General features: G+C 32.0%; 3 protein-coding genes across 8 annotated transcripts in view; 1 reads left to right on the forward strand and 2 right to left on the reverse strand.

Annotated features, from left to right (window-relative positions):
- Positions 1 to 52: 52 nt before the first annotated feature.
- On the reverse strand, positions 53 to 7,966 carry LOC135147101 (uncharacterized). 3 transcript variants are annotated; one of them, XR_010284586.1, is made up of 6 exons: positions 7,862 to 7,960; positions 7,559 to 7,681; positions 7,357 to 7,453; positions 7,153 to 7,235; positions 4,854 to 5,006; positions 53 to 363 (listed from the first exon to the last, which is right to left on the reverse strand). XR_010284586.1 is itself a non-coding variant. In XM_064079699.1 (5 exons), exons 1-4 carry the CDS (start codon positions 7,707 to 7,709, stop codon positions 5,007 to 5,009), a joined length of 348 nt encoding a protein of 115 aa, XP_063935769.1. In that variant the 5' UTR covers positions 7,710 to 7,966; the 3' UTR covers positions 53 to 363; positions 4,854 to 5,006. The 3 variants fall into 3 exon arrangements, 2 of the variants coding, with proteins under 2 accessions (XP_063935769.1, XP_063935770.1); XM_064079699.1 differs by having other exon boundaries at positions 4,854 to 5,023; positions 7,559 to 7,966; XM_064079700.1 differs by having other exon boundaries at positions 7,559 to 7,963.
- A 4,388-nt stretch (positions 7,967 to 12,354) lies between these two features.
- Positions 12,355 to 14,531, forward strand: LOC108227604 (uncharacterized). The gene is made up of 2 exons (XM_017402845.2): positions 12,355 to 12,512; positions 12,951 to 14,531. Exons 1-2 carry the CDS (start codon positions 12,465 to 12,467, stop codon positions 14,328 to 14,330), a joined length of 1,428 nt encoding a protein of 475 aa, XP_017258334.1. The 5' UTR covers positions 12,355 to 12,464; the 3' UTR covers positions 14,331 to 14,531.
- The window catches only part of LOC108227605 (uncharacterized), an 88,449-nt gene continuing 78,947 nt past the window's right edge, over positions 13,799 to 23,300 (reverse strand). Inside the window, exons 1-8 of one of the 4 annotated variants that reach the window (XM_017402847.2) lie at positions 19,475 to 19,835; positions 19,043 to 19,136; positions 17,786 to 18,056; positions 17,612 to 17,673; positions 16,669 to 16,852; positions 16,416 to 16,497; positions 16,212 to 16,294; positions 13,799 to 15,624 (exon numbers count right to left, since the gene is read on the reverse strand). In XM_017402847.2, the coding sequence (XP_017258336.1) occupies positions 15,617 to 15,624; positions 16,212 to 16,294; positions 16,416 to 16,497; positions 16,669 to 16,852; positions 17,612 to 17,673; positions 17,786 to 18,056; positions 19,043 to 19,102 (750 nt within the window). In that variant the 5' untranslated portion in view covers positions 19,103 to 19,136; positions 19,475 to 19,835 and the 3' untranslated portion in view covers positions 13,799 to 15,616. Of the gene's footprint in view, positions 15,625 to 16,211; positions 16,295 to 16,415; positions 16,513 to 16,668; positions 16,853 to 17,611; positions 17,674 to 17,785; positions 18,057 to 19,042; positions 19,137 to 19,474; positions 19,836 to 23,300 lie in introns of those variants that run through there. The other 3 variants (XM_064079698.1, XM_017402846.2, XM_064079697.1) reach the window with 3 other exon arrangements.

Consider the following 23,300-nt stretch of genomic DNA (forward strand, 5'->3'; position numbering starts at 1 on the left):
TTGAAACCTTAAACTAAATTCTCTTACTCTTTTGGTAATGACAGTAAAAGACTGAATAAGAGTATGGCATAGTCTTTTGCTAACGATATCAAAACAAGAACAAATGTATCGACATACTATGAAAAAAGTGACTTTTCTTCAAAAAATTGATTGATACCTTTGCAAAAGTTTTTGAACTAAGGACTAGTTTTCGGCCTACAACGATGCTGAAAAGCTTTGAAAAAATAATATTAGGAAGGATTATAAACCAAGGCCTAAAAGCTCATTATATGATGATTCCGCCTTTAAGAAGGAATAGCCTGAGAATCATGCCTTGAAAGAAAGAAAAAACTCTCCAAACTCCCACTGATTTCAACCGAGAACCTGCAGAGAAGTTACAGAAACTACTTCAGGACACAAACTTAGCTGGATATTTCAATCAGTAGTTCAGTACACAGCAGCAGAAATGAGATTCCAATTCAACTTGTCAATAGCTTTGTGAATATCAGGCTTTAATGTAGAGGTGGCAAAACCATTAAACCAAACCAAATTTGTGAATTTGGATCAATATGAAATCACATTTAGAAAAATGAATTTGGTTTGGTTCCTAGTAGGGCTGAGCATTCGGTCGGTTCGGTCCAGAACCGGACCGGACCGAACGGACCGAAGACCGAACTTCTGAAAATTTTTGGACCAGACCGGACCGAAGTTTGTATATGGACCGAACCGGAACCGAACCGAAATAGTTCGGTCGGTCCGGTCCGGTCCGCCAGAACCGAACTTTTTTTGAAAAATTTAAATTAATTTGTGTTATAAAGGAAACTTCAAGCATAATTAATGTAAAAAAATGCAGCGACCAACACATGATTTAGAAAGCCAAGTAACATTCAAACACCATTCCAAAATAGCATTAAGTTTACAAATTTTAAAAATTAAAACAATGACAATTGACATTAGTCTGCTAGAGTGCTAGTTGATCAAAAATAAAATCACTGCATGTATTAGCCTCTGAGTTCAGCTAGTCGAAATAGCTTCTTCCTGCTCTTCCAACTTTGACTGCATAATTACTTGTTCTGCCTCCAAGTCTCCAGGTATAGTCGTATAGAGTCGGTGAATATAGATATTAGATAATATAATATAAGTGTATAAGTATAATATGTTATTTAATATATAAAATAAAAATATTATTTATATTATATATAAAAGTTCGGTCGGTTCGGTCCAGGACCGAAGTTTTTCGATGGGGACCGGACCGGACCGTATTTTATTTCGGTCCGGACCGAAATACCCGAACGGACCGAACTTTCAGAAAATTAGGACCGGACCGGACCGAAATTATTCGGTCCGGTCCGGTTTTTCGGTTTCGGTTCGGTTCTGCTCAGCCCTAGTTCCTAGTCTCACATTTTTCACAAAATATGGATCTAACTACATCTATCTCTCTCTTTTTAAGATTTCTTAATGACATACACTTTTGTGTTTTTTCCCCTTCTTCTTTTTGCTTATCATTTTATTGAAATTATTATGTTTTATAAACTTTTAAACAAATAATAATTCATTTTATCACATGTGAGTCAAGTATCAACCCATAATTTAGTGCTTAAATAATTCTTAATAACACACACGCACATCCCGTGATTCGAACCCATGACCTTTCTTCGATAAGTCTAAGAGTTTGAACCACTCTATCAACTCATACACCCACACAAAGTATTGGTGTATTCACTATTTATTATATTGTCACTTTAGTGTATTAATTTTTGTTCATTATTATATACTTGTTTTTTATTTATTAAACTAGTTTACTCATAATTCAAACTAAAACCATAACCACATTTATTAATACTAGTTGATAACCCGTGCCAAGCACGGGTTTAAATAAAATTTTAAATTTGTTATTTATTAAAAGAATAATGTCTTTTTTTAATTACTTACATTATCATATTTTATTATATTTATTTAAATTATTGTTTTTAAATAATATTTAAATTATTGTTATTTAATATAAAACTTTCTATATATTAAAATTTGATCCTGTTTTAAATTTATTTCATTACAATAAGGGTTCATGTTCAATGGAGTCCACAAAATAAGAGTATCGGAGTCCAAAATTATCCAAAAATAATCTACTCGTTTCAATTTTAATTTTTTTAGTCTACAATATTTGTAAACGTCTGACAATTTACAGGTTATGTTCTACAATATAATCGTTGCAATCAAATGATAAAACAATTATTTTATAAATCACTAAACACTATATATGTTCTAAAATATAACTCATAAGTAGAATAATGATCTTAATGATTGTTAATGTTAAAAGATGTTAATGATTAATTGATAATAATATTTAAAACTACTTAATGATGGTAAATTATATATGGAATTTGAATAATTAAAGATATTTATTAGACCTGGCAATTTGGTACACGACACGAAAATACGACACGAACACGAAAATACACGTTAAATTTAGATTCGGGTTCGGATTTTTATTTTATATACACGAAAGTACACGAATGTACACGATATAAATATTTTTTTTAAAAAATAAGTATATGTTCGTGTGTGTGTGTATATATATATATATATATATATATATATATATAATATATATATATATACATGTACAAATCTGTACACAATTGTATACATATATAAAGATTTAATATATATTTCATTATATAATACATAAAAATGCATATATTTCATTATATGATACATAAAAATGTATATTCTTAATATATTTTAATTAAATTTAATTATAATATTTATATTAAATGTACACGAAAAGTACACGACACGTTTTGAAACGGGTACGGGTTTGAGATTACGTACACGAATTCGAAACGGGTCGGGTATGGATTTTACCTTCAAGTAGACGAAACGTGAAAGTACTGGACACAAAAGTACACGACACGACACGATTGCCAGGTCTAATATTTATTATGACTAAACTAAAAGATTATGAGTGGTACTTACTACGTCTTATATGCGGATTTTATTAAACATAACTCTAACATATGTTTTATTTTAGTAAAATTACTATGTTGTTTGATGATTTTTAAATTGTGAAAATAATATTCAAGATCAACACATATAAGTTCGTTTACAGCGTCTTTAATCTTGAATTAAAATTTGAAATTTTCAAGTCAAAATTATTTTATTCACCTGATAGGCAAACATTATATATAATTTTAGTTGGAGTTTTTGTAGATCTAATAGTGGTGTTGTAGTTGTTTGATAAACTAATATTATAGTTTGACAAATTTAATTAACTTTTGAAAAATATTTAGATATAAAATTTTTGGAAGTATGTCTTGTGTTTCGGTTCTTTTATTATATGTTGCAATATGGACATTGGCTTCATCTTTGAGCTTTTATTTGTCAAGTCAGTGTTACCACCGACTTATTCGTCTTTATCGCAATCTTCTAAATAGCACTGAATAATAATAATAATAATTATTAAAAAATATATGACCAAGTTTTTTGGTACTTTGGTATCAATATTGAATTTCGTTTATTTTAATTTTGAAGTATGATAGAAATTTCATAGATTTGTTTCGTAAATTAAACTATATGAGTTTTAAAAATTAAAACGAATAATTTTGTTGACATTATTATTCTATTGGTAGGATGTTATTTTATTATAAAATCTTTAATAGTATAATTATTATTACTGTCGAATAAAAAAATTATAAGATGATGACCAAATTAAAGTTATTTTATAAAATAAATTATTTGAGTTTTAAAATTTGAAATGAGTAGCTTTGTTGACGGTAATTTTGTAAGTGTGATAATTATTAGTATAAAATTCTGATCATGCACGGAAGTATTCTCATAGTTATATGATGATAATAATTATTAAAAATTATATGATAATAACCAAATATTGGTACTTTGATATTTAATATTTTGATGATATTGATTCCGCTTATTGATAAAAATTATATATGGATATTATATTAATACCAATATCAACTCCTTATCTATTTAAACTCTAAAGCATGATAAAAGATTTACAGAGTTGTTCTGTATATTAAATTATTTGAGTTTTAAAAAATTAAAACAAATAATTTTATTAGTGAGATAATTGTTGTAATATACAACCCGGACAAATGTAGAAATTTTTTGATAATAATAGTAATAATTGTTAAATATAAAATAATATGATGATAGCCAATTTTTAATATGAATTTTGTAGAATTGTTTCATAAGTTAAATTGTTAGCGATTTAACTGTGCGGATAGGATAAATGTTATATTACAAAATTCTAAATACTATAAAAGTCTTTTTTACAGCTGCATAATAATAATTATAAAATCTTAACCAATATTGAAATTTTTAATTATAAAATCCGAATCAATATAGATGTCTTTTCATAATTGTATAATAATAATTATAAAATCCTAAAAATGTATAAAATCCTAAAAATATGAAAATCTTTTCATAATTCTATAATGATTATTGTTATTAAATAAAAATTTTATATAACGTTGTCCTATTCAATATTGAAGTCTTTAATAATAAAATTCTAATCAATACAAAAGTCTTTCATTGTACTAATGAATATTAAAGTCTTTAATAATAAAATTCTATTCAATATAGAAGTCTTTTGATGATAGTATAATAATGATTATAAAATCCTAATCAATATGAAAGTAACCAAATTTTGGTATTTTTAGTACCGATGTTCCATCGAAATTCGCTTATTAATAAAGGGTATTGATATGGCTTGGAACTAGATCCATTTTATGAGGATCAAAACCAAACCAATCACACATTTTGCCATCTCTACTTTGAAGCGAGGAGACCATTTTTCGGAGTTTAAAGTTCTACAGAGAGCCTGAGCCAGAAAACTTTGTCCCATATGGTTCTACCTGGCACAAAGACATTCTTCTCAAGGGTGATAAGGGAAGTCAGATCAAGCTTCAAATGTTTGGCCAGACGGAACATCGCGAGGCTGTTATCCGGGTTGTAGTGAGTATTGCCTTCATCCTCCCGAATAGATATAATAAATCAGGTTCATCCCACTAGTTCAAAGACAGATCTGTTTCCAGGATTAATAATCAAAATGTTGAAAAGGTGTTCATCTTTAAGTACTCGAGATGATATTTTGGCTTTTATTTTAGATTATGAACTTTTTTACATGATAATCAAGCTGCAGTTACAGGACAACAATAATGAGAGTAACTTATAACGTGAAATGGCAGGTAGAAAGAATAATCTTCTAGCTGTAGATGTAATTGGGGTCCTCTGACAAGTGATTGTCAGGGAACATTTACACAACAAAAGGAAAATTTTTTTAGTATCTGCGGTAAATAACCACGGCTAGATCTTTCCGCGTGTTTCTTACGCGGACACACAGGGCTATCCGCGGTTAATAACAGCGGACAACACAGAAACCCTAGGTCTCTCCTTCTCCAAAAAAATAAATTATACTCTCCTTTTTAAATTTATGGATTTAGATGATTATTATGATTAAACTAATTTTGTTTTGAATAAATAACAATTAACTTTATTTTATATTATATGTTTAGAATTCTTTGTTTATATATTTTTAATAGTTAGTAGATTATTATTAAAATTATCATTATTACCTATACATTCTTATGTTAGTATTCTATTATAAATTTAATTATTTTTTTAAAGTTTTTTTTATTGATTGACTAATTTATTTTTTTTTGTGAATAGTTAATATATAATTTTTATTCTTGTCACATATTATATATTATAAGTATTATTTATTTTTTGTGTTATATAAAATATATTTAAATTTAATTTATTTAACAAAAATATAAAATGCTACTTAGACAATGTATATTTTTAAATGTTTTTCTTGTTTTAAGTTTTAAATTAATTTAAAAGAGAATAATATTTATGTGGTATATATACCCCATAAAAGAGAATAATATTTATATACTTTACAAAAAATAATATTTATATGTTATATATACCACATAAAAGAGAATAATTTTTATTATATATTCTCTTTAAGTACATAAATATCACCCTAACCACGAAATCCTTTACAAAATCACACTTGTTAGAGTAAAAGAGAGAAACAATATAAACAGCAAACCATGCAGCTAGAAAGATCGAGAAAATACAAAAATATTTAGTATAAACGTCTAAAAACATACATTGTCTAAATAGCATTTTATATTTTTGTTAAATAAATTAAATTTAAATATATTTTATATAACACAAAAAATAAATAATACTTATAATATATAATATGTGACAAGAATAAAAATTATATATTAACTATTCACAAAAAATTGATTGAAATCAATAAAAAAAATTAAAAAAATAACAATTAAATTTATAATAAAATACTAATATTAGAATGTATAGGTAATAATGATAATTTTAATAATAATCTACTAACTATTAAAATATATAAACAAAGATTTCTAAACATATAATATAAAATAAAGTTAATTGTTATTTATTCAAAACAAAATTAGTTTAATCATAATAATCATCTAAATCCATAAATTTAAAAAGGAGAGTATAATTTATTTTTTTGGAGAAGCAGAGACCTAGGGTTTCTGTGTTGTCCGCTGTTATTAACCGCGGATATTCCTGATCTAGTGTCCGCCGATATTTAAAAAGTTTCTTTTTGTCCCAGCCGCCGGGAAACAGTGTGTTGTGTAAATGTTCTCTAACAATCACTTGTCAGGGAACAGGACCCATGTAATTGATGTGATTGTATAAATTGCTTATTGTTCCAATTATCTTTATAAAGCCAGAAATAACAAGTTTGGAATGAAAAGGAAGAAAAAACAAGAGAAAATTAATTCTCTTCCCTCAACAGGTTGTATTCTGACTTCCGAGTCACTTAACCTTACCTACGCCAACATATCAAACCCCGCAATACTATTGTTATGTCCTCACAGTTCTTATTGTGCACAGAACTTGAACAGAAAATGAGAAACTAAAATTGTCATCAGTCTAGAGACCATGATGGAGATGAGGAACAAAAACCCAAAAAGCTAAACCATGCACATCTGAAAAATAGGAATTCTTCCCTTCTTATTGGTAATATTTTCCTTTTTATGTGTTAAAAGAAAGTCTAATTATCTGAGCTGTAGCTTCTTCTTTTTTGTTATATTATTGTGATAAATTATAGTGAAGACAATTCAAGAAACGTTGCACAAGGGACTGACTACATACCATAATTTTGATGCACCTTGGTGAAGTTGTAAATGGCTTTTATCAAGGAACCAAACTTCATGGACTTTAAGGGTCCCATATGTCTGAAACAAGGAAACCGGTTTAACTGATAGTACTAAGTAACCTATACAGTAACACTACAAAACCTTCCTTCTGGTATGAAGGAGCAGAAATAGAAGACAAATCTGATGTCTGCAAACTTACATGATCTCAGTATATCGAAGTCTCCATGCTGGGAAACCGAGGTGACATCTTGCAGGCCCATAAACTAATAGAAGATCTGGATCTGCATGTGCACAACCTAATAGGATTTCAAGAAAACAGCAAAACATAAAATATATATTTAATGCATCATGACCCAAGTAAAACTGGGGAAGAGTCTACTAAAGAAATAGGAAATCCATACCAATTGCTTTTAGCGCCTCATCGATGCTAGAATCAGAATAAATAAACTCTTTTTGCTCTCCACCAATATAATTTTTCTTATAAAGGTAGTTAGCAGCTTCTGCAACTGCATGTAATATGTTTCCTGCATAAATAGGATCATAAGTTGGCATTCTTGAAACAGCAGTAACAGTGCCAACAATTACGCACACAGTAATCACTGGTAATATAATTTAATGAAGAAACTAAGCACTTAGCCAAAAAAATGGAAACGGAGTCCGGAAACAAGTAAATAGCACTAATCTAGTTTACAGTTTTACGCAACTTAGAAGAGCATTTTGCAGGAAAATATGACTCCAGAAATTCTTAATGATTATTAAGTTGCCTTATTTTTTAAATAATTTGACAAACATGGTGTTCTTCTTTGTTGTAATCTGACCAAGATAAATAAATAAAATATAATGAAATCTGATAGCGATAACATTTATATTAAACCTACGGCAATATCTTGAAAACAGAGACAAAATGGACCCTGAAATCTTATTATAATGGAAAGCTATCTTCCTGTTTATTAAATCTGATCTTTTTATATGTTGAAGATGCTGGAATTCTTTTTATTACACCAATTTTGATTGCGACGAGCACATGATTCTGGTCATAGATTTATCTTTCACACTTTCAAAAAATTTCTTTATTTATTTAGAAAGACTGCAGAAAAATTAGAAACCATCATGGTCTCGATTGTGACTCTGACACTATGATGCAGAACAGTGTTGTAAAAATAGCAGACGTATAGCAGCTTGACATTCATAAACTCCATGTTAGTAGGATATTGTCCGCTCTGGACAATAGTCAAACCTGCACGGATTTGTTTTGACTCCTCCCAGAAGATCTCATACTAATACAGTTGTTTTACCTGTTTACCAAGACAAATCTTCTTTATGTTTAAGGCGTGAGAATTGGGTTGACACCCACTCAACACCATGCACATTATGCTAGTAACGATCTCTGGTGTGCTAAGTGCATAAGACCCGACAAGATATATTTTAAGAATATAATATTGTTCCTTGCGGCAACATGCTATTGGGTGGTGATTTCGCTTATAGGGTCAAATCAATATGTTCTAAGAAGAAATATTTGAATATCAATCTCATTGATCTCACAAGATCATACCAAATCCCATTTGGCATGATTCTTGTGTTCTTGAGGTGGATGTGAATTGTTCATGTAAAGAAATTGTTTTGCAGTATATATTAAAGAAAACGAAGAAAAGAGGCTTTCATTATTTCATGTATTATTCTTTTTTGATGCAACTATGGTCATCTTAAATAGGAAAAACAAGGGTCTTTTATTTATTTTCTTTCTTTTTTGCTGTTTATTTAGGAAGAAGTTAAGCTAGGCAGATAGAAAATGTTAAGAAGAACAATGAAAGTGCAAAGGAATGAACAAACCATGTACTGGAAACTCATTACACTGATATTTACCACTTCAACTACAATATCAATGTCACAATAGTATCATTTACATGCTAGTAATCACAATTTCAGAGGTGGCTGAGACTTGGAATGTGGCTCCAGCGCTCCACCACTGCTTTTAAATTATAATTGCATGGCCGCCAGCTTACACATATTTAGCGAACAGTTTCACTCTCTGAAACATTTTAATCAAGTTTCACCCTCAGGAACATTTTATACTTAAAGCGGAGTTTAATATGTTTAGTTATCATCATACATACTATATATGAAAGAATGACCCAGGTACTGCTGAAGTATCCTGTTTTTCAAAAATGTCGGTCCAAAATGCTGAATATTGGCCCTATATACCCTCGCGCTACAAAATGAATGGGCTCTGTTAGCAATGTTGCAGGAAGAATGAGTTTGATTCATTTATAATTATTTCCAAAGACAAAGAGCATATTTATTTCCAAAGTAGTAGATGCTTTAGCAAGAAAACTTTCAGCTTAGGCCTTTAAATTCAAGACCTCATGCAGCAATGCAGCAAAATGCTGGTAATGTTATGAAAGATTAGGCAATGCCAGAAGCAATTTAAGGCCATACAGAACTTGGTCGCTTCTGATCAACACAATAATAATACCCGGACAGAATGTCACACATCTACTGTTACTGCTATACTTTGTTGTGACGAGTAATCAAGCGATTCTGTCTGAGCCATCAAACAAAGACCTAATATTTCATCGTAAAAGGATTATTTACTCACTAACAAAAACAAAATATTAGAAATATAGATGCAGGATACTATTTATTAGTACACCAAATTAAAATATTAAACTGGGGCACACGATATTGGTCACAAATGTTCTCTCACACCTTTTACTTGTGTATTTTTTCCTCACATGCAAATCTCTTCGAACATTATTGTTCGAAGAATAGAAATAAACTAAAATGGCCTTCGAATTGTGACTACAAACATAAAATGGAGAACATTATTGTTCAGTTTGAGTAAAAATACCAACTATTCTCGCACATCTGACCCTCAAAAAGCATGTAGACCCTACAATCTGCGGATTGATATGCTATTTACAGATAAAAATATGCAGAAGATTTCAAAGATGAACAAAATCATATGGCAGCCCTCAGTAAAAACATTTTTCAAGTTCTTAGAGGAATTTCATAATAATGGAAATGTATGCTGTCCCTTAACCAAACACAATGACAGTGACAACCATGGTCCATGTATAGTATAAAGGCTACAATATCTGGATTCCATATAATTATGCTTATAGGCCAGTCTCATAAACTGCAAAATGATAATGAATTCGAGATCAAGACCACTTTCTATATGCAAAATGGTGAACTAGAATAAGATCAAATTCACTATCGTAATGTTTTAGTGAAGTCTGTGATTACCTAGCATATATATCCGAGATCAGATAATACCAAAATTCTCAAGCATGAACACGATTTTATCAGGTTCTTAGGTTGGAACCCCCGTATCCAATATCCTCAATAGAAGTAGTAATTAAGCTCCATGAGATATATAGTTTTAAGTAAGAACAAACTCTAGTTAAGGAATGTTCTCACTTTTCACGTTCTTTTTCTTTTTTTTATGTTTCCACTTAATAAGTGTAACCATTCATCTGATAGGATAGTGGAATGCTCCTGTCCGATGTGCGGCTCATTATTGTAACATTATTACGCTGAACCAATCATAGCTATGCATCTTAGTATTTACCACCTGTATAAGAATCGCGCTTGATGTCAAATTTGCTACAACATATATACAGTAAAATTCATCTGTCCTATTGTGGCCGATTAAGCAGTATATATATGTAGCCGCTTTTCCTATAGTATACGTCTTCTAGTAATTGCTTGTTCCTCTTGTTTGAAAGATATATTTGTATTTGAATTAACGCGAAATAGAGTTTTATATATGTTCTACAGTGGTTCTGCGGTTTGAAATTTGAATTTCATGTAAAATGAGGAGTACTTACAGAACATTGCAGAAAATGTATAAAATTTTGAGTATTCTATAAGTGTTGGCTAATACACACCCTCTAAACGATGGCATTTCTTATGGGGCTAAACTACAATTTCCCATTTAACTTGAGCGTAACTTTGCTAAATAACCTATTACTAAATAATCGCAGAATATAGATTGACATCATAATTCATAAGGTTGCGACAGGACTGAATCAGATGTTGCAGGGAAATTGATTGCAATTTTGAATTGTAGAAGCAACTCTTGGCAGCGTTCGTCATCTGCGCAGCTAAATCAAACTTAAATGGTTTATCTCTGTTTTATGCTCAAAAGAGATCTAAATTAATTAGACAGAATTCTTGACCCTTCTATCTTGATCAACCAATTTTCTTCAACGGAAATGTCCTTCGTTCAAATTATAGCTTCTGTTTGACAATACTGTTATCCAGATGTTGATATGGGGTCTCCGCAAACTTAGGCTTTGATACCATGTTAAATGATCGATTTTTCTAAAATCTCAAGATATTGGAAAGAGGCTTGTCATGATCATATTGTATTCTAACATACCAGATGTTCTTGTAGCTTATTTGATTATTATTTTTGCTGTGGTCCCTTTTTCAGTGACAACACAATTATGTAACGTTATATCTTGATCACTTGGACATGGTACCTGCATAGAACTGAACATATCTGAATTTGAGTTTGCTGTGTATTGATTAGAACTAAGGCTTAATATTACATGTTGCTGATTAATTTTGCAGTGAAGTAAAAGAATTGTGATGAACGGGTTGTTGACCTGATCTTTCACATTTTCCGGGAATAAGGGCTCAAATTTCAGAGTTTGATCAAATGGTCCTGAATATTATTTTCTACTTTAAAATGTTAGATTGCACGGTGTTCATTTCTATTTCATTTCTTAACACCAAAAATCGTGTAAACACGAAAAAATGAAACATCACCTAAACGCCAGACGATATAACGTTTTCTTCTAAGAACCAAGTTGGATAATCCGGCATTAATAAGTAATATTTCGAGCCATCTTTCACATATACGAGATTTTGGATATTTTTCGTGAAAATTATGATATACTTGCCTTTTCTCGTAAAGAATTACTGTTATTTTTATTTTTTTCTTCTTCAAAGAAGAGTTTAAAATCCACTTATATATTATTTTATATATTTAACTCAATCTTACGATTTATACAGTTAAATCTAATACTTCAATCATATAGTCTTGTAAAGTTATAAAACTTATTGAATGAATAGAAAATGTTAAAAAAGAAAATAAAACGAGAAAACTTTAAAATTGTGACCAAAGTTTACTCAAATAAAAGTAACAAATAGTATACCCTGCTTCTATCTGCACCAGAGGCGGACCACTCGTCCAAAAATCAACAGTAAGACTGTAACACTTAAATCCTGCTATAAATAGCCAAGTAGCTGATGAGAGCTTCCATGCAAATTGCATAACAGTTTCTACTTTGATTGAACATGATGGCATCACCATCTGCTTTCTGTGCTGTACTTTATCTCCTCCTTGTAAGTCTATATCAGTATACTGCTCGGTTCTTCATTTTGCTTAACAAGTTTGAAGCTGTGTATATATTTCTCACATATATAATTTATATATTACTACGCCTTTTGTCCATGCATAAACAGTTGTTATTACCATCTTTTCGATTACCTGTATCAGCATTGTTCTAAAAGTTGGTTTCCGTAACTCAGTGAACTGATTAGTATTATCCTATTATTCAATTAATCATCCGATTAATCTCCGATCAATCTATTTAATTTCTTAGTAATACTTGTTTCGTGTTTTCACCTATTAAGTCTGATTCCCTTTTTTACAACAGTGCATGTATGTTTTTATTCTCTTGAATTGGCAAAATAGTGATGTCAACTATAAGTTAGCAATTATCAAACCATTGCTTGTCTTGTTATGTCAGTGAGTTTCTTTTTTTTTTTTTTCTTGAGCAGATTGGAAGCCCTTCATATGCACGTCCTCAGCCAGCGGAGTACTGGAGAACTGTCATGAAAGATGAGGCAATGCCCGAAGCAATTCAAGGCCTAATGGAAGTTAGTGAATCCGGACCGCCTCTAATCAGCCACAACAATCTGAAACCAGACTGTCATACGTCTACTGCCACTGGTACTGCATTCAACAACAGGAAATCAAGGCTTTCTGCTCGAGATATTGAACCGAGGCCTAACATCTCAGCTTACCACGATGACGAAAAGCTCAAGAAAGGAAATGCTCATGTGGATGATATTGAACCGAGGCCCAATATTTCAAGCTATCGTGGAGACAAAAAGCTCAGAGACAATGAGTCTTTCGACAAAGATATAGAACCAAGGCCAAATATCTCAGCTTACCATGATGATGAAAAGCTCAAGAAAGGTAATTCTTATCGGGATGATATTGAACCAAGGCCTAACATTTCAAGCTATCATGATGACGAAAAGCTCAGAAACGATGAGTCTTTCGACAAAGATATTGAACCAAGACCTAATATCTCAGCTTACCATGATGATGAAAAGCTCAAGAAAGGTAATTCTTATATGGATGATATTGAACCAAGACCTAACATTTCAAGCTATCATGATGATGAAAAGCTCAGAAACAATGAGTCTTTTGACAAAGACATCGAACCAAGGCCGAATATTTCATCCTACCATGACGATGAGAAGCTTCAGAAAAGTGATTCTTTTTCAAAAGATATTGAACCAAGGCCTAACATTTCAAGCTATCATGATGAAGAAAAGCTCAGAAACGATGAGTCTTTCGACAAAAATATTGAACCAAGACCTAATATCTCAGCTTACCATGATGGCGAAAAGCTCACGGAGAATGAGTCTTTTGACAAAGACATTGAACCAAGGCCGAATATTTCATCCTACCATGACGATGAGAAGCTTAAGAAAAGTGATTCATTTTCGAAAGATATTGAACCAAGGCCTAATATTTCAAGCTATCATGATGACGAAAAGCTCAGAGACACCGAGTCTTTTGACAAAGACATCGAAGCAAGGCCGAATATTTCATCCTACCATGACGACGAGAAGCTCAAAAAAAATGATTCTTTTTCAAAAGATATTGAACCAAGGCCTAACATTTCAGCCTACCAGGGTGACAAGAAGCTCACAGAAAATGAATCATTTATCAGAGATATTGAACCAAGGCCGAATATCTCATCCTACCATGATGATGAAAAGCTTAAAAAAACGGACGCTTTCACAAAAGATATTGAACCACGACCTAATATCTCAGCCTATAATGATAATGAAGCGCTTAAAGAAGATAAGTCATATGATGATGATTTGAAGCCAAGACCCAATATTTCAATATATCAGGAATAGTTTGGGGTCGCAGAGTAAACATATGAGCCTCGAGCATCATATGATCCATCATCCTCACAGCATTATCTTAAATAAGAGGATTTTCCTTTGTATTATCTGTTTTTATTGCAAGTATTAAGAATGTTGTTTTGTTTGCCAAGATTAGCATCTGTAACATATTTCATGAAAAGAAAACGTGCTTGGGTTTGTTTGTTTGTTCAATCACTGTCCCGGCATTAGGACACTATCTGTTTGGCTGAACAAGCAACTGGAAGGATGAGAACAAGCACCAATAGTTTTAAATCTATCTCTAATCTCGGCTACTGTTGAAACCTGAAAAAAAAAACTTACTCTTTTGGTAATGACAGTAAAAGACTGAATAAGAGTATGGCATAGTCTTTTGCTAATGATATCAAATTACCAAGACCAAATGTATAGGCATACTATGAACAAAGTGACTTTTTTTCAGCAAAAAAAATAGAGTGATACCTTTGCAAAAGTTGTTGAAACAAGGACCAGTTTTCGGCCTGCAACGATGATGAAAGGCTTTAAAATAAAATAATTTTATGAAGTGTCCCGTATGGTTCTACCTGGCACAAAGACATTCTTCTCAAGGGTGATAAGGGAAGGCAGATCAAGTTTCAAATGTTTGGCCAGACGGAACATCGCGAGGCTGTTATCCAGGTTGTAGTGAGTATTGCCTTCATTCTCCCGAATAGATATAATAAATCAGGATCATCCCACTAGTTCAAAGACAGATCTGTTGCCTGGATAATAATCAAAATGTTGAAAAGGTGTTCATCTTTGAACCGGAGGAATGCCCAACTGGTGTGAAGATAAGACTATGATCTCATAGCCATATCTGCTATAGTGGTAAGTACTCAGGATGATATTTTGGCTTTTATTTTAGATTATGAACTTTTTCACATGATAATCCAGCTGCAGTTATAGGACAACAATAATGAGCAAGTTATAACGTGAAATGGCAGGAAGAAAGAATAATCTTCTAGCTGTAGATGTAATTGATGTGATTGTATAAATTGCTTATAGTTCCAGTTATCTTTATAAAGCCAGAAATAACAAACAGAATCAAACACTAAACTGAAGATGTCCGATTCTGACTAAAACGCAAAGCACCTACGACAATGGTGGAGTATTTCTAATTTCTAGTACTGGTCCAAAAAACTCGTATATCAAATATACCACAAGTCAACTGTCTGAATATCAATTTGTGTCGAGAGTTCTCTTCTAGTAAATCAGACTGTTTTTTTGTAGAAGTACGATAATTCTCCTCCTGATATATTGGTTCATGTACCTGGAAAAAAAAAGTGAACAGAATTAATGAAGTGACTGGCCAACTACGATGTAAAGACTATTTTTCATTCGGTCATTGTGTATTACTATTTTTTTTACAACTGGGATAAAAAAATATTAAGCTGTTACAGAGAGCTCAACTTAGTTTGTGGAATGGAAAAGAAGTAACAAGTTTGGAATGAAAAGGAAGAAAAAACAAGAGAAAAAATATTCTCTCATCTCAACAGGTTGTATTCTGACTTCCAAGTCACTTGACCTTACCTACGCCAACATATCAAAACCCGCAATACTATTGTTATGTCCTCACAGTTCTTATTGTGCACAGCGCGTTAACAGAAAATAAGAAACTAAAATTGTCATCAGTCTAGAAACCATGATGGAGATGAGGAACAAAAACCCAAAAAGATAAACCATACACATCTGAAAAATAGGAATTCTTCCCTTCTTATTGGTAATATTTTCCTTTTTATGTGTTAAAAGAAAGTCTAATTATCTAAGCTGTAGCTATTGTTTTTGTTATATTATTGTAAATTTGTGATAAATCATAGTGAAGACAATTCAAGAAACGTTGCACAAGGGACTACATACCATAATTTTGATGCACCTTGGTGAAGTTGTAAATGGCTTTTATCAAGGAACCAAGCTTCATGGACTTTAAGGGTCCCATATGTCTGAAACAAGGAAACCGGTTTACCCGATAGGACTAAGTAACCCATACAGTAACACTACAAAACCTTCCTTGTGGTATGAAGGAGCAGAAATAGAAGACAAATATGACGTCTGCACACTTACACGATCTCAGTATATCGAAGTCTCCATGCTGGGAAACCGAGGTGACATCTTGCAGGCCCATAAACTAATAGAAGATCTGGATCTGCATGTGCACAACCTAATAGGATTTCAAGAAAACAGCAAAACGTAAAATATATGTAGCTATCGTTACCTAATTACCAAAGTATATAAAAGTGCAAAAGGACTTAATTTAATGCACCATGACCCAAGTAAAACTTGGGAAGAGTCTACTTAAGAAATAGGAAATCCATACCAATTGCTTTTAGTGCCTCATCGATGCTAGATTCAGAACAAATAAACTCTTTTTGCTCTCCACCAATATAATTTTTCTTATAAAGGTAGTTAGCAGCTTCGGCAACTGCTTTCTTTCCATCAGAAAACGAAGCCAATTCTAATGTAATATGTTTCCTGACCAGGGAATCAGATTTAGTGGCTTCCTGCATAAATAGGATCATAAGTTGGCATTCTTGAGACAGTAACAGTGCCTACAATTACGTACACAGTAATAACTGGTAATATATTTTGATCAAGAAACTTAGCATTTAGCCAAAAACATGCAAACGTAGTCCGGAAACAAGTAAGGGGTCGTTTGGTTGAAGGGTATCTGGAATCAGGTATGAGTTTTGTTCATTCCAAACCCATACCTGCTGTTTGGTTGCAAAAATTAAAACTTCAAACCCATACCTCAAACCCCCAAGGTATGGGTTTTTGATACCCAAGGGAGGAGGTGGGTATGAGATGGAGGGTATGGGAATCAATTTCATTTTTGATTTTTTGTCGCTATTTCAGTAATTAGATATTAATTTTTAATACAACAATAATCAATGATGCAAAAATATATAATAATAATGTTTTTTAATATTTTTATTTAATATAAATTAATAATATAATTTTTTAAAATTTTGAAATATATTGATTTCAGGACCCAACCAAACACCTGATATCAGATATGATACCTTAAACCCATACCATCTTAACCCGATTCCTCATTCCAACCCCATACCACTCGGCGAACCAAACGACCCCTAAATAGCACTAATCTCATTCAAGGTTTTACGCAAACTTAGAAGAGCATTTTGCAGGAAAATATGACCCCGGAAATTCGAAATGAAGTTTCTTTATGCTAGATTGGCAGGACAAATCTAATCTTCTCAGCTTTGGTAACAAATTACAAGTTTAATTAAGTATTGTGATACCTCATATAACTTCACACGGGTTAATTTCTCGAAGATGGCTTCCTTCGATTTCTTTAGCAAACCTAAAGATTGAAAATTGAAAAAAATGATCTTTGTGGTTCAGAGTGAGTCGAAAAACACTAGTTTATGTAACCAGCCAGTATAATAACTGTAAGAGAACACCGAACTCCTTACCTTCAGGGTCATATAGGCAGACATGCTTAATACCAATATTTTCAAGATGCTGTAGAAGTTCAAGAACTTTAGAAGTTTGACATGCTTCTTCACTGTCCACAACAATTGCCAGGTACCGGACTCTGTTTGAATCAAGGGAATTATACCTCTTTAATAACCCGCTGGATATAAGATAGCTTTCAAGTGTTTGACCTAACCCTAATGCAAAGTACCATATATTGACGATTAAATGGACTAAATGCCAGAGCAAAAGAAGTCCCAGATGTCCAATCTGCAAAAGATTTTAATGTCGAATGAGAATAATTTATTTAATATCATGCTCGACCAACTGAAAGCCTGAAACTCAACTATCTACAGATGCAGTTAGTGATATGTACTCATTTCTCCAGCATCAACTGGCTCACTGGGTAATTATATTATCACATACGAACTATTACAAGGTAGGAAATACAGAGCTTACTGATTTCTATTAATTGAAAGAGATGTCCTTGTTAACAGAAATGAAATAAAACAAAAATGGAAACAATAACCACTGTTTTCCTTTTAAACTAGTCATCTATAAATATCAATTTTTCAAATCTCATTTCAGTAAATTGTGGTCATCATTATCAATTCGAGATTATGACAAAACCCTGATGAGATATAAAAACAAGACGAAGAACTTCATGGCTATATTTTAAAAGTCCGGCACATCAAGCAAGAATGATGTGAATACTTCCTCCAGGGAGACATTTCTACATAAACTTCCTGAAGCCCCCATCCCACGTGCTTCAAAAAGCAGGTGATTATGCATTGTTGTGATTAAGCCGATCAAGCAGTCATTGCATTGCAAATATTAAAAAAAATAGTGCTTGCCAGCTGAATTTTTTAACAATTAAATTATAATAATAGATTGGAAAATTTCTGTTCTTCCTGGTATATTGTTTTAAAATTGTTATTACTTAATCATTGTTTAAATTAACGGGGGTGCTTATCAACCCTAGCTCCACCATTGCCGAAAAGTTTAGAGAGTTAGTGGTTGTTTGGCACGGTAGAAGCAGAGCTTTTAATGATAAAAAACCAGCTTCAACTTCCTGCGACTGTTTGGCCCCTTATCTATATTGACATCCAAAATATTGGTTACACAATTCTGGTGAAGAATGTTTGGCCCCTTATGACATCCAAAATATTGGTCACACAAATTTGATAAAGACAAGAAAGATGAAATAAGTTTCACCACAATAAAACCAGAAAACTTAAACAATAACGAATACCAACCTGAGCAATTTGGTATAATGTGATGGCTTTAGCTTTCTGCATCTCACCTCCAAGATACATTATTCTACGATCACAAATTCATAAACATAAATACCTACAACAACATTCACAATCACAATTCAAAAATTACATCAACAAATCAGTTGTATAAAACTCAAACATCATGAAAACCAACATCTTTAGAACATATCCAAGAAATGAAATTAAATTTATAAGAAAAAAAAGACAGGCCAGGCAATGATTCAAACAAGTGGGGTGCTATTACACAAGTGCAAAATCAACAAAAAAACTACAACAGAACAAAGCAAACAAGTAGGTCAGCTAACTTTTTTATGGGTACTCAAGAACAAAAAATTAGCATAGAATCAATATGTAGAAACAGAGAACCAAATTTAAAATTTTAAAAACACAGAAAAAGAAGCAAGAAATCACCTTTATTTAATTTGCTCGCATCAGGGGAGATGAAGTAATTATACACACACAGTAACACGTGAAGAGTGATTAATACAAACTTTTATCTGTTTTGTAGAAAATCCCAAGTTGGGCAGGTCTCTGTTTAGTTGAAGAATAACAAGCTGGGGGGTTGTAGCTCAATTATAAATTTTCAAATGACAAGAGTTTAGCGATTGAGCACAAGTGATGTGTCAAGAAACAATCAAGAGTTTAATACCAGCACGCTTCGTCGAACCAGGTTTTGACACGTACTTACTTTTGACGTATCAAAATTCAATATTCCGCACGCTCAGAAGGACAAGCTTTTTACGACTACGTGGACATTGTTGGTGAACGTGACTGGTATTTTTCCGTCAGACTAATAAAAATAACAATTTTTGTTTGTTTAAGTAGTAATTAGAGGTTAGTTGATTGAATTATACTTATGTTTCAGCTAACTGATTGAAGTAGATGTTTTGACTAGCGGATTGAATTAGCGGTTTCGTCTAAAACTGTTTGTTAAATAATTGTTTTATTAGCTTTTTATGACACATACTCAAACCTATAACCCAAAAAACTCATAACTTTTTGAAAATTAGCTTTTTGAGCTCAAACATCTATTTCAATCTGCTGACTATCAAACATTATTATTAGCGGATTGAGATGGTCAAACCTCTAAATCACCCTAAACCTCTAATTTTACTCCAAACCGTTAACTTTCAAACACAGCCTTTGGTGTATCCATGTGAACATGATGGCCTCTTGTATTAACAACAACCACAACAATTAAAACCATCTAAATTTATACTCCCTCTGTCCTATTTATTTTTTGACACGTTTTTTAAGATTTTTTAAAGTGTAGATCTATAATATTCTTCTAATTTTCTTTTCCCCTGAATAGAAGTTTGGTGATTATACTTATATTCGAAAAAAACAATTTAAAAAGACATTATTAAATTATATTATATTGGAGTCTCAAACGGGACGGAAGAAGTAGATATTAGTGTCTAGCACGTGCTCACGCTACACGTATCCTTTTGTTATAGCCAGTGGTCTGCGGACTCTACACTTTTTTTCTTTTTTTTGATAATTCGAGATTATATTTCATACTAAAAGGTTAGCCATCTCACTTTGAAAATGAGAGGACTAAAGGTACAACCCAGGACTTACATACCAACTAGTACTAGACAGAACTAAAAGCAGCTGAAACTAAACCAGATACTAGCGACTAAACATAGGATCATATATAATATAAAGCCATAACTAGGCAGAGAACTACTATAGTCTCTATTTCAGCTTCCAACCTACAGACTTAATCCAAGTCGCCGAGTGGAGACTCAAAAGCCCAGAGGGGTCTTTAGGGCCATAACTCGCAACAAATGAGTCCTCCACCGCTCCTTCAATCGTCTCCTCCATCTCGTCGATGTCCATCTCTATTCGGGTAAATCTTGGGGCATTAAGTTGGCCTAAACCAAGGTCATCCACCTGGTCAGCGAGAGGAACACTGATGTCAAAGTTAACAGGATCAGGGGCTCCATACGGCACCATGATATCCATGAGATCTTCATGATGCACCCCCATGCCCTGGTCCCAGTCGAGTAAATCTTCCACACCCCCCACCGGCCTGTCGAATGTATACAATTTTTTGCAGGTCTCCATGCCAATCAGAGGCGTCTTCGGGGGGAGTCTTCCCATCTATTTGCCTAGGGCCTCCATCCATACAGGGGCCTCCTATATATACAGTCCTTTAACTTTAGGCCCATGTAATAAAATAAAAAATAGATAAAAGCCCAATTAAATATAATGTTTTTTAATATTTTAAATCACTTTAAGTCTTTAATATATCCAAAAAGGTAGAAAACCTAATACCCTCAATTGAGCAGATATAGAACCAGAGCAACAAGCCAGCAAAGGTAATATATAGTGATCTCTTCAATTCTTCTCTACTTTGAGATTTTTAATTCAAAATTAATTTTCTATACTAGATACTACATATTTTTGATTATTTGTAGTATATTACTAGGGCCTCCGAAATCCTGGAGACGCTGCCAAGCTTGGCGAGGAAACGGGGAACACGGCTGCGGGAAGGGTTGACGTAGGCCACCACACACTTACGACTCTTGTCTCTGATGAGAGTGTCTAGTTGATCTGTGACGTCAAACACCGAAGCAGCAACTCCTTCACGGAAGTGTTTACACTTCGTCTCGTTTGTTAACTGGGAAGTTTTTTAAATTATTTGTTAATGTTTTTTTTGACAGATTATTTGTTAATGTTATATCTCTGTCATTCAATTTAAAAAATAAAAGAGTGAACTTCAGAGTTGTGATCAAAATTTACATTGATTTTCAAAACATTGGCTAGAGATCCAAATTCTCAAAAACATGGCCAAATTTTGGCTTCGCTTTTCAAAAGTGTGGCTTCCCTTGAATGTCACTAACGGCAGCCTAACGGGAACCACATTTTTGAAAAATGAACCAAAGTTTGGTCACTTTTCTGAGAATTTGGAACTCATTTTTACCCTTTTGTTCATTCCAAATTGTCAGAAAAGTTGTCAAATTTTGGCGTGCTTTTCAAAAATGTGGCTCCCGTTAGGCTCCCGTTAATACATTTAACGGGAGCCACACTTTTAAAAATCGGAGTTAAAGTTTAGCCATCATTTTGAGAATTTGAAATTCTGACCAACTTTTTAATAATCGATGTAAATTTTGGTCAAAACTTTGAAATTTACTCAATATAAAATTATTTGTTAATGTTATATTTAAACTGAATGACAGAAAAAATTTGTTTGAACGAAGAAGACTGAACAGCGTAACTGGGCGATGGAGGAATAAGACTAGATAACATACGGTTCATATATTGTACTGATGATTGATGAATGTGTGCACTAATCTTAAGTTCTTAACACGTATTTTTTTCAATATAATAATTTACCATATTAGAATATATTTATAATTATAAAACTAATAAAATAGATAGTTGATTTTCATTAACAAGATTAGAATCTTACCAAATAATGGTCTGCATACATTCATTATTATTCTTAAAAAATAATACATTTATTATTATATATAGATAATTGATTAAAAAATTGTATTTTAAACTTGTTCATGTTAGTTTAATGAAATGTCAATTATAAATTTTTTCTGATACCAAATATTATTAAATAAATATAATTTAAAATTTTTAAGTCATTCAGATTCAATTTAACAAATGTTTCAAAATACAATCAACCAGAATTTTCGTTCGTTCAAAAAATATGATCAAGATTTAACTTGTGAGTCTTTAAGGTCCGTTTGAGAGTGTTGTTGAAAATTGCACTGTTATCATTGAAAGTGCTAATAAAAAATTGTTGATGTAGAAATCAAATAACTGTTTGGTAATTTTTTATTTTTTACATATTTTGTATTATATTATAATAATAATATCTTTGATGAGATTTAATAGCGAAATCTATCACAGTAATCCGTAAAAACTAAAAAGCACCTTTTTACAAAAATATGAAAAGATGTTCTTTTTCTAAAAGCGGCTTCTTTTTTTTTGTCAGGATCTACATACTCGTAGATGAGTTGTATCATAGATACAATAACCGCATTAGGGATTACTTTCATCCAATAAAGTTTATCATCTAACCGAAAGATACGGAAAAATATCTCCGGACGTTTAGATAATAAGACTTGAAAGTCTGATAAGAAAACCCGTAAGGTCTCTCTCCAAGATCCTGAAAAACAAAGCAAACAAAAACAAGCATAAGAATGATAAATTAAATAAAAAAAGTATGTTGGAGGAAAATAAACCCAATTATGACATATAAATCCTGACAAAAATA

This window comes from Daucus carota, chromosome 6, assembly GCF_001625215.2.
Source record: "Daucus carota subsp. sativus chromosome 6, DH1 v3.0, whole genome shotgun sequence".
Lineage (NCBI taxonomy): Eukaryota > Viridiplantae > Streptophyta > Magnoliopsida > Apiales > Apiaceae > Daucus > Daucus carota.

Bases quoted from the DNA above. Each gene is read 5' to 3' on its own strand.
- LOC135147101 (XM_064079699.1), bottom strand. From the start codon at position 7,709: ATGCCAACTTATGATCCTATTTATGCAGGAAACATATTACATGCAGTT. The intron at 7,454-7,558 runs GTATGGATTTCC...AAATCCTATTAG, and splicing joins TGAGGCGCTAAAAGCAATTG to GTTGTGCACATGCAGATCCA. The intron at 7,236-7,356 runs GTAAGTTTGCAG...TCCTTGTTTCAG, and splicing joins CTTCGATATACTGAGATCAT to ACATATGGGACCCTTAAAGT.
- LOC108227604 (XM_017402845.2), top strand. From the start codon at position 12,465: ATGATGGCATCACCATCTGCTTTCTGTGCTGTACTTTATCTCCTCCTT. The intron at 12,513-12,950 runs GTAAGTCTATAT...TTTCTTGAGCAG, and splicing joins CTGTACTTTATCTCCTCCTT to ATTGGAAGCCCTTCATATGC.